Below are 12,302 nucleotides of genomic sequence, written 5' to 3'. Positions count from 1 at the left end.
TGGCTTCAGTATTTTGACAGGGTAAAATCCATTGTCTTCTAAAATTCCACTCTGAAATAACAAGAAAATGATGCACATGCCAGCAATACAGTATGTTTGCAATGGGGAAAGTTCCTTAGACCATTTCCTACAGCGCATTCAAACCAAAAGGATGCTGAAATTACTAAGCACAGTAGGCAGAAAGCTTTCAGTTTGATGCAACTATTTCTTCCCTCATCGTACTCAACTCACCCCCACAGAATTTAGAAAGCTACTACTTAATATCCCTTAGATTGCTTTCTGCTACCTTGTCTTTCAATGCACTTATTTCCTTGTCCAGCTCAAGCATGATTCCCTTGTGCCACCGCTCTCAGTAGCTGGTAGATGAAAGATCTATCCAGCAAACAGGACATGGCAAGTGAGAAGGTTTTGTCCTAGCAGGGGCCCAAAAATACCAACATTTACATGTTTCAGATTTAGTTTTTCTATCTATTTCACTGAAACAGTTGACTACCCTGCAAAATGCACAACTATACAATACTAATTTAAAACATATCCTAAATATTTTCTTAAATAATGTTTTTTTTGCATGAAAACATTTTAAATACTTCATTGATCCTACGAAACCACCAAGTTTTTCCTATATTAAGTATGTATACTTGTGGTATTTTGCATGCTTGGAAGCTCTTCTGTCTGAGCTGATTTCTTGTTTGAGAAATTGACTAAGCAGAATGTAGCATTACTCAAAATAAGCCAGTTACAAAGAATTAAACCAAACAAGTTCATTTCAATGAATCATGAGCATGCCCTGGAATTTTACACAATGTTAGAATATTAAATAAAATCCTCCCTCCTAAAAAACAAGATATAAGTCACACATTTTTGCAAGATGCAGATTGCAATATTGAAATTTTGATAATAAATAAAACTACAGGATATTCCATTCTGCAACTCTGTATACTTAGTTCAAATTTGTTATTTCAACATTTTATCTCCCTCAAATACACATTAAAATGTATCAAAAGTATTGAAACTTCTGATTCAAAATATTCTTGATATTATGCAGAGATTCTTTTGTTCTAAGACTAACCACAGAAACAACTGATGTTTCCACTTACATAGACAGGAATCCACAAGGATATAAGGAGCAATTTCACTTTCTGGCAGTGGTGCAGTAAGGTTTTTGGTTTGGGTTGGGTTTTTTTCTTCTTTCTTCCCTCCCATCCTTTTCTTTTTTTAAGAACATGCTTCTCATATACTAAACTGTAGCTTTAAAAATGTTCAGGTATATATAGTCCAAATATGAGATCAGTCACTTACTAGTCCTTAGCAAACATTCAAGCACTGCATATTTTTCAGAGGACCTTCAGAATCAGAATTCATTTTAAGTCACATCCTGTAAAACAAAAATAATATATGATATGTAACTTCACGTAACTGTCATCTCTGCTATACATCGAACAGTAGACCATTCAACTCTTGTCCCTACACTAAATCCACACGCTCCTCTTCTAAATACAGAGGTATTAGCCAACAGCTTAACATCTTAAATTTTAAAAATATTTTATTTTAACCCTGTGGTCTGCTCCACTTCACATGAATTAGTTTATGTTATTAGGGTGCTTATATCAAAGCACAGCCATGCACTAAGCGCTTGGAATTTGGGGCTGTGCAGTCAGCTTCCCCATCAGATTTCACATCAGTACAACTTTCAACACGTGAGCATACAATTTCCAGTCTAAAGCCTGCTCAACCAAAACCCAAAAGTGCTCAAACAAAAACATCATTCAGCATGTTTTGATCTCAATGGGTTCAACATACCGACCTTTGACTAATTTACCCACTCTCAGGATGAGCTACAAAGATAACCAATTCACACCATGTAGAACCTTAGCATCCAACACATCCTGGCTACCAAATCAAAGTTTACATATGGTAGGTTTTTTGATCAAATTTGTAAAAGACATAAAGAACAATCATTACATTAAAGTCCAGATGAGATGGCTAAGTGACAAGTCTTATTGTTACCTGTGGCACAGACAACAACAATATGACAGACACCTAAAGACAGAACACATTGCAATGTGTTCAGGTTAAAAATATACCTATATATAATGTGCCAGATATGGTGAACACGATAGTTACTTTTTAAAATAAGACATAAAAAGGGCAGCACTTGCAATCTTCCTTAAATGTTTCAGAGATAATTACTGTGCCTTTTTAAAAAAAGAACCTAAATACAATACACTTTAAATTAGAGTGCGTAAGACCAACATACTTTTAAACCTCTGAGGAAGGAGCAAATGCAGCAGATAAAAATGCCACTGAATCTTTACTACAGTTTTGTGAATCTCAAAGTGCAATGAAACAAACCACTGAAACAGACACTCATGTACACTGAGTAAATAATGAGGTTTTCATGTAACTAGTTTATACTAAAAAGTCTTTCATTACCTTTTAAGATAAAAAGCACCTATACCCATATTATGAAGCAAACAGGAAAATATATTTGTTGTACTGATACATCACTTATCCAGTGGAGTGCTTATCCAGCACTTCCCCCACCAGTACAGTAACTAATAAAATACTATTCCAAAACACAGGCATTTGATCATTCTCTACCCTTTCTCCCTCTCGCATTCCAAAATGGGATTTACTAGGTATAAATGATTCAGAGACTTCACTGAATCAGGACTTTCAGTTAAAAAAAAGTGCCATCTCTAATGCTAGTGAAACGCACCTTGGTGCAACATGTTAAATATTCTTAATTTCATGCACATTCATTTTATATTAAACATTCTATCTTAGGGAGACTGATTTTTCAGACCTTGCCAGGTTTCATTTACCAATTCTCCTGCAGTGCTATATATTTAGTAAACACCATGCACTCTTGGGCTATTTCTCAGACATGACAATTAACTTGAACCTTTTTCACTTTGCATTTATTAATACGGCAGGACACTTCTAGTTAAGAGACGGTCAGAGGTGGAAGATGCTTGGAGTTCATCTCCTGTTCCTCTGATAAATAATGCATGCAGATCTATTTTTGGATTGTCATTACTTGTTAATTTGTTTCCTACTCATCCCGGTTTGTGAGTTAGAGCAACAGAAAAAGGACCATGTTAACAGCAAACAAAACACGTGACAGAAAAACAGATCCCCTGTAATATGGAAATTAAAATACATAAAGTTAAAAGGATCTATTTAAAATTACTTATTCCTAATACTCCCAGTTGTTTTAACAGGGCAGGTGAACACACCTGCCTTTAATCTTCAGGATAGCATAAATTCATCTTTAAAACTCAACTGCACACTTACATTTCACACTAAAACCACACACTCCTTTGGTGATATTTTTATGACAAGCATCTTCTGCCATATTTTGCCACAGATTTCCAGTATATACAAATATCAGCAGCTAAATCATCCATTCATTCAAGTAGAATAATTTTAAAATAATTTGTGACCTAAATTTCATTTTGTATAGCCTATGCCAATTTGCCTGAGAAAGGAATCAAAGGAGGAATGGTCATTAGAATTTCATGTGAGAAAAGAACCCAGAAAAGTGTACACATCTGTGACATCTCAATATGAACAGAGACCATAGAGGCCTTATACAGCTATACTGGAGGGTGTGGGCGACGAAGGCTTGCAAGTCTTTTTTGTTTGTAACACGAAGATGTGAATAATTTTGTAAAATGCAGTCAGGAAACCTCATGTAGTATAACTAAATTAGTCTGTTTCTTGCTGGATCTCTCTGCTGATTTCAAATTTTAGATGAATCAGGCAGGAGTCATGAAACAAACTCAGACACAGAACCAGGAAAAGAAAACATGAGTAGACTTTCCCTCATTAAACAGACATACACTGCATGAGACATATATTCTAACACTTCTAGCACATTACAATGTGGTATTCATTTCTTCATTACATCACATCATCTGTAGCTCCAGTTCAAACTATTAAAACCAGGTATCTCATCAAACAGTTTTAACAGGAAAATAAAGAAGTAAAGGAAGGCAACAAATTAATCAGTTACTGCTTGTGCACACAAATCCAAGGAATTGTGAAAGATGGTATGATTGTCATTTGAGGTTAGTTGTGTTTAACAAAACAACATGCAGCTTAGAAGCAGTGTGGAATATTAATCTACACATCTCTAGACTTACGTGAGGACATCACCATACATTCCCTCAAGACAGAAAAGTGATTACACAGGCCCTCTTATGACTGTATCGTAATAACTACAGAGAGAGAGAGAGAGAGAGAGAGAGAGAGGGAGAGATTATGCTGCCTCTCAAGTGAATCCTGGATAATAGCTGTTACACCTACATAGCCTTTGGAACAGAGAACAAAATATCAAAAAATACCTACATGGCTCTGTGAGAAACTTAAAGGGGATGCCACAGGGAAAAGGTTAGCATTCAAGTAGTGGAAAGCTTGTTTACATGGGAAGAATTGAAAATTAATTGAAACAGGAAGTACAGGACTAAAAAATGAGAAGATTGCACCTTGCAGTGAACTACAGGTGATTATAAAAAAATGCTTAAGTAGCACATCATTAACAAGAAGCCAGCAAGGGAGACAGTGGACAAAGGCATAAACTGGACGCTCAGAGAGAATAAAGCTGTAGCTGTGAAAATTTCTTCATGTTGGCCTTTACCTTTGTCAATCCAAAACAACACAGAAAATGCACAGGTTTAAAACCCTGCTGGTTCCTAACGGGAGCAAAGAAATCCCATTTTCAACTTTGAATTTTTAACAAAGTGGTCCAGCAAACTCTGAATTCCAGACTGGCTTCAGAGACTAATTTATCTTTCATCTTTGGTAATTTGGATATTAGTTAAAGAAGAAAGAAAATTATTTCCTAATATAAATAAAGAAAAATGAAAATTATTTCTTATGTCATTTGAAGTGTCTTCCAGGTTGAAAGGGTTAGTACGAATACTAGTAAATAAAATAAGTATGACATTTTTATTAAGCATATTAGTAAGGAGGAAAAGATGTATATCTTTCACCATTGATCAGTAGTTAAAATTATGATGATCATAATCATATTCATCCATTCCAGTTTTAAGGTCCCTTCAGTCTTGAGTTACTTGGCAGCCAACATTTGTGATCTGTCCACCTCAACACTGAGTTACTGAAGTAACAGGAAACTGTAAGTCTAAAAGATCAGCAAGCTATGTGGACTGACAGAAAATCTGAAAAACATGAAAATAATAATTTCTTCCAGACATTTTTCTCTTCAAGAGGACTATTAGACAAGAATAATTACATTCCGTGCTTTTAACATTCCAAAACAATCTCATAATTCTTTATGACATCTAAAGCAAGGACAAGTTTTTTTATTATTCAGCCAATGAACATGAACTGTTTAACCACAACACCAAAATGGCTCCCAGAAAAATTGGTCACCCCTGGAAAGAAAATGTATCTTCTCTCTGACATGCGTTTTCATTTACCTGAAGAAAAGCTTTAGCATTTATTCTACTAAGGAACTGCATTTTAACTATATTTAATTTTATGATTTCTAGGAAATGTATGCTTCCAAGAGTATATTGCATATTTAATATAATCCCATGTATTGAAAGTATGAAGCCCACTAAAACATTTAATAGTTAAAAAATATTTTTGATCTTTAAACATTACTCTTACATTTTTACATTATAGTGCTAGTTTACAAAATGCTTATATTGTGACTAAATTTGAGAAATGAAAATCATTATGGGTGTATTCTCATCTTAGTAAGAGTATTGATACACCACTGTGCTAACCCTAACCCTAACTCTAACATCTCTAGAATAAAATGATAAAAGCAACAAGACAGGCTGAACACTGTGTACACATGTTAAGCTCTGAAAGCTGCTTAAAAATGCAAGATTGAGTAAAGTTCATGTGAACGTTTGTATAGGTGCAGAGCTTTGAAAGCTGCTTGAAAATGTAAGAATGAGTAAAGTTCATGTTAGCCTCGATAAATATCAGGTCTCAGGCATTGCCAACCAATATGCACTATGTTTTCCACAAGCTAGAGCCCAGTAAAATGCAATTTTTACTTTACCAACTGAATATATTGCATTATACAAGACAACATTTACCCAAGGTCAAAAGTTTACTGTTTTCAAATTTTAACTTCCAAATAGGATATTTTTTCACAAATATCATGACACTGAAATTAATGGAAGTTTTCTTAAAAATCTTTCATCAAGTTACATATAATCCTCTAATATACACTTTCTACCTAAATGGACATAGTCAACTTCAAACCAAATCAAATGCAACCTGAAAGAAAAAAATGTTGTTCTTATATCTACTTTCAATTCTGTATTTTTCTAGGACAGAGAAAACTTATCACTAGAAAAAAAAATTAGATTAACATCACTTATTTTCCAAATTTCTATCACGTCAGAGCTCTGAGGTTTCTGAATGTTTGCTGGTTGTCTGGTATAGTGCTAGAAATGAAAATGTATTTCAGTAGTAATATCCGAAATGAAAAATACTTGCCCTGTATTTTAACAGCATCATCAACAAAAGACTGCTATAGCATGTGGAGCCAACAAGATAGAAGACATACTGGTTTTGCTAGCATATAATTTTTGCTCTGAATTTATTTATATTGTCAGAACTGTAATTTCTCTGGACATTCCCTATTTGTACCTTGAGAACAAAAACTGCCTACTTTAAGGGCAAGAGCATTAGTACTGCGACTACATTGGCTCGTGCTTTTCATTTACTTATCTTGAAGAAAACCATGCCTTTCCAGCTGCCATCTGACTGGAGAGAGCGAAAAATGGGCATTGTGCCATGACATAGCATGAGGAATTTTTGATACAACAAACTGTAAAGTTGAGTCCTTCTCTTGTCTAAGTGTTCAGCAGACTATTGTAAGCACAACTACACACCACAAACGAACAGATGCAACAGTTATGGACCACTTCAGCCAATTATTTTTTCTTTTCTTGTATCAGTTCAGTAATACTGTCTCTCTCCTATTTATAGTTCATTTACTGCTGTGATAAATTACCTGATACATTATACTGACTATCACAAGCACGATATATACACATACACACACACACACACACACACTCTCAAGAAACATCAAAAGGAAAGTTTAGAGGAATCAGTTTAAAACTGTGCTGGAAACAAAGCACACTCTTCTAAAAAGTCAGCAGAGTAAATATCCTGGTCTGGTACTTCAGCAGAAATCAGTAGGCAAAGCTACTGTTTACTGTCCCTACTGCCTGAGAGACTAAAAAACCTGAGCCTGTAACAGAAGCTAGGAACAACCTGATTATCAGGGCACATCAACCCACCCTAGCTCACACACATTTACATAGATAATGCAACCTACAGAGTTATAAATGCATAAAGTCCTTTCAGCTATAGCAGTCAATCCTCATTTTTATTACATTTTTCAAAGAAGTGCAGGTGGAACACAGCTTGCAGCAGGAGGTCTGCTTCACCAAGATCACACCACTTTTCTATCAAAACTTTTCTTTCTACAAACTAGTTTGTACATTAAAGGAGAAAAAAAAAATTCTCAGTGATTCCTGTAAAACAAGACTGTGGGTATGGACATGTGTCCTCAAGGGAATTCATATGTCTACAGCTTAAAATTTCTTGTGTCTATTCATGTTGCATCTTGATGATATCACAAGAGAACTCAGAAAAATTATTATATTGGCAGAGGAGGTATAAAAATGAATAGATATTTTTTTTAAATGTCTTTCAGTAAGTTGTTGCTATAAACATGCTCTTCAAAAAAGTATTTAAAATCCAGAAACCCAAGACATTACTGCTGCAGAAGACCAAGTGTTCACTAATCACTGAAAAGCTGCAACAAGGATGTGGACAGGACAGTTTTGAGACAAACCTATTGAAGAAGAAGCTGAGATAAAGCCACTTATTGCATCCCACAATTAAACCATCACACTGCAGGTAGTAAGTTTCACCACCAACTGAAATGGATATAAAAGCAGAAAAGACACATACAATGGTAATGTTTTAAAACCTAGCAAAAATCTGAGGTCCAGCTACTACATGTCTACTCTTTTCCAGCATCATTTATGCCAGCATGACAGTGAGGAGCTGATCTAGGGGAAACTGCCAAGCTTTAATAAACCAGCAGAAGTCTGAAGCACACTATAGTAGCTCTGATGAATATTGGAACATATAATAATTTTCCAAAATGAGAAGCTGTGCCCTAGTATCTCCTCTAAATCACCTTGCCATTCTTTTTTTTAGAAGAAAGCAGATAGAAAATTGCTTTCTAGATAGAAAGCTGCTTGCTCTAGACAGGGAAAAAATAGATGAAAACACCATGGCAGGAACTTCTCTTTAAGTTTCTCATTCATCATGTGGAAACCTTGGTGGGGGAGAAAATTCTAATAGGGCAGCTCCAAAGCAGCTGGCAAGACCCTATTTTGGATTGTGGGGAGATGAAACCAACATGAAGATCTTCTCTGAATTAACACATAGAATCAACCAGTAGAGAACGCCGACACATATTTTCAGTTTGTGACTGCTCATTTAATGCTTTTTGGTTACAAAATGTCTTCATAGTATCCATGACTCCCTTCTTTTCAGCCATATTCATTACATGAAACGGTTACACTAGCGATTTTTCATTATCAGCAGTTAACTCTCAATAATGACCTTCAAAACCACTCTCCGCAGTGGGGTCCTTTGCAGTTATAGGATTTATAGGGCTAACGAAATTTGTGCTTCTGCAGCTTCAGTATTAGCGTTACTTTTTTTGCTAGTTCCCACCCTTCTGCTGGCATCTGCAGCAACAATCTTAGAGTTCACGGATTTTTACCACTAAAAGGCACGTACACATAATGTTATCACAATGCAATCATGCAAGTGTGCAAGAGAAGTCTAAGACACAATAAATTATGCTTGAGAAATAGAGTTCAGAATTGATTCCTAATTTGTGACAGTTGTTACTCACTCTCCTTTAGAAGAGCATTTATTCCATTTTACTGTGATAGGCAACATGATGTGCAGCTCCTCTGTGAAGGCAGGAGAGCTGCCATGAAACAGACAATGAGAATCAGACAGGATGTGCACAGGCACAGGAAGGAGAGAACAACAAATTACAGGGAGTGGGGAAAAAGAAACTGTATAATAGCTGCTGCTTAGGTACACTAGCTGGAATAAACAGGGAGGCCACAAACGATCAATGTCAGGGCACGTTTCTTTTGCAATTGCAAGGAGAATTGCACACATGAGGGTGCAGAGGGTCCGCTATTAATCACTTAATATTCATCATTCCCTCGATGTTGCTGGCAATGCTTCTGGAGACTCCCTCAATTCCCAGAAAAAGCTGCATTAAGAACAAAGCAGCACTACAAGAAAAGCTCACACGGAACCACCACAATTCTGTCCTACTCTACTAACACTGCTGTAAAGTAAGCACTTCTTAGCACTAAACTGCTTACAGAACTCAATTTTTAAAGAGTCCAAATCACAGCAGTTGTGGGTACCTCCTCAGCCTAATCTCTAATTAGGAAAATGAACACGCTATATAAATCCGATGAAACTATTTGCAAGAACAAGACAGGAGAGATGTGGAAACAACAGACTGAAGTAGTCAGGCATCAGGTTTCTTTGTTGAGAAAGAGTTTTGAATGTTATCTCTAGGTAAGGTGCTGAGTAACTCCTTGATTAAGTGGCACTTAACATTCAGTAAATTTAATTTTCCAGCAAGAACAGGCGGCCATACCTGCGCCTATGAGCCAGTGAGGGAGGAAATGGAAACTGATGCAGTAATCAAGTCAGTGATTCTTTTGTCAGTGACAAGACACGCATTTAAGGGGAAAGAAATGTGAAATAACTAAATGTCGTGTTCATACTTCATCAAAAATGTAATGCTGCTATAACTTGTCTGATTTGGCAAAGCTACAAAGGGGAAGGTGAATTTTCTCGGCCACAGATATTTCAGGTTTGTGGTAAAATCTGCAGAGTATGAAAATGACACACGCATTAATTTGGTCCAGAATTTGCTGGAGTCACACTCTAAATAAAAATTCCTAGCATTGGCTACTCTAGGCCTCTGACACTTCGCAATTTGGCAGTGAAGTTCAGCTGACAATTCTTGTCTCTCAGACTGAGTTGTTGGAGGCTTTCTTGTTTAAGGGAGATGCAGAATAGAAAAAGAGTTAGGTAAATATGTATTCAATTCACAGACATATGAACTAAGTTCTAATATTGAGATATTCCAACGTAGGATTTCAGTAAGGAGACATCACTTCAATCTTTTAAAAAATTTAATAGTGTTTATTAAGCTCGCTGAAACCATCGTACCGGGTGACTCATCCTCCCTTTCCCACTTTCTAATCAGCCCCGATGGTCAGCATCAGTTTGTAGGTTGCTTGCAGTTGGGTTGTTTTTTCTTCAACCATACAGAAACATGTTGGAAACTGGAAAAAAAATCCCAACTGATTCCTACTTGTGTAGCGATGGGACTTTCAGAAGATAGCTGGTAGTAGCCTTTAAGGCAAATTCCAGCTTTGCCGTTAGCGGCACACAGGCAAACTACTCGCTTGTTCTCGTCCTCCCCCTCCCCTCCCCTCGGGGAGACTGCATGCAGCACAGCATGATCACAGAGGAAAAAAAAAAAAACAGGAAAAAGGGGGAAGCGGGCGGGGGGGGGAAGAAGCCCTCAGCTCTTGGCAAGGGGAAGGCGTTCCACAAGAACTGCTACAGGGTCAAAAGTTTACTGTGGTTTCAATTTCACCTTTTTGCAACCAATGAGCATGCGGCGGCTCCAGACAGAACCGCGGGCGGCAGCGGCCCTTAACTCCTTGCGGCCCGGCCCGCCCCTGTCAGGGAGCGGACAGTTAGGGAGAAGGGCCTCTCCGCCCTTTCCCCTCCCTTCGAACCAGCAGCAGAACGCCCAGCAGCCTCCTCCGGACTGAGAATTGCTTTCAGCACGGAAATAAAAGGAAAGGGGAGTCGTCCGAAGCCGTATAGCAGCGAGGCAGAAGTTGAGGCCTGCAGAAGTAGGGCCCCCTTCCCCCGCTTTAGCTGAAAACCATGGCAGTAAGCAAAGGGCTAGAACTGATAGTAGGCATTATCAAAGCATCACTTAACTCTGGAGGTGTTACAGCTACGAGCCGCCTGTTTGTGCCAGCAAACAGGAACGACCTTGAGAAAGGGAAGGGAGAGCATCAACACAAAACTGTCAGAAAAGATTCTGAATGAGCAGTCCAGAGCTGCAGTAATTTACTTTGCTTCACGAAAAACAAGGAATCCACAGTACTGTGGGCATAAGGCCGGGCAGCCCAAGAAGTACTGCTGCCTAGTCCTCACAGTACCAGTCATAATAGCCTGCTTCTAGATGCTGACTACAAAACAGGACATCATCTACTCCCTGAAGGATGGACATTGAAGTCATGGCTCTTAGCTACAAAAATCCCCAGGTCTTCAAAATCTTGCAAAGGAGAACAAACAAAAGCAAAAGAAAACAAAAAACTTTACAAAAAAGTAAAAAATGCTCTGGCCATGAGATTTGTAATAGAATGTCTGGGTTTAGCACTGAAAAAGAAAGATGCATATTCACTCATGTTATTACAGAACTAGAGCACAAACACAAAACAGGCTTCTTGTTCCACTGTATCATCACTAACAAAGCAGTTTTCACCCCAGGAACTACAGACCCAGGTGAATCAATCCATGAAGGGGTACCCCAAAATCTGTGCTGCCACCAGGTTTTTCTCTGGGAGATTGGTGAAAATGTTGATGACAGCAAATCTGAAAGACACAATCTATGATCGTGTTTTGGCATTTGAACTTGAAAAAAAATCAAATGTCCAGCTATGCTTGAGCAACAGATTTATTATCCCTTCATCGGTCTTGCAAAGAAAGAGGACTAAAGCTCCTGTGAAGATGTTCAGTTCAGTGCAGCAACAAACACCATAATACAAGACAGCATGAAGGGAAGTATGTAAAGCATGTAGTTCAGGCAAATTCTTTAGAATTTGTAACCTAAGAGTATGATTCCATACAGCAGAAATGCATAGGCTTCCTTAGAGATTTTAGCAGCTCTGATTTGATACCAAGTAGAATGGCAAGTCATCGCATACATTTGCAGAGTAAAACACATGGAACTAACCATTTCAAAACAGGAGGCAGTCAAATTGAGAAACATTTGGAGGCATGTGTTTTGGGATAGTCTGATCTCCAACACAGTGCAGAAAGGTTGACAAGAATCTGAATATACTGTGAAGAGGTAAAATGAGTAAATATGCCATCGACATATAGAAAAGGTTCATGGTAAGGATGCGGATGAAAACACAACTCAGTTTTCCAAACCC

General features: G+C 37.5%; 1 protein-coding gene across 7 annotated transcripts in view; it reads right to left on the bottom strand.

The window, feature by feature from the left end:
* Nucleotides 1-12,302, bottom strand: part of NCOA3 (nuclear receptor coactivator 3) — a 56,912-nt gene that overhangs the window by 29,354 nt on the left and 15,256 nt on the right. For 6 of the 7 annotated variants that reach the window (XM_064730258.1, XM_064730262.1, XM_064730260.1 and 3 more), the window contains exon 4: nt 1,300-1,375. In XM_064730258.1, coding sequence (XP_064586328.1) covers nt 1,300-1,316 — 17 coding nt within the window. In that variant the 5' untranslated portion in view covers nt 1,317-1,375. Of the gene's footprint in view, nt 1-1,097; nt 1,376-12,302 lie in introns of all 7 variants that reach the window. The other variant, XM_064730259.1, reaches the window with a different exon arrangement.

This window comes from Zonotrichia leucophrys, chromosome 20 (assembly GCF_028769735.1).
Source record: "Zonotrichia leucophrys gambelii isolate GWCS_2022_RI chromosome 20, RI_Zleu_2.0, whole genome shotgun sequence".
Taxonomy (NCBI): Eukaryota; Metazoa; Chordata; class Aves; order Passeriformes; family Passerellidae; genus Zonotrichia; species Zonotrichia leucophrys.
Note: the sequence above shows the minus strand (reverse complement) of the source record. Positions and strands in the feature narration are given on the sequence as shown.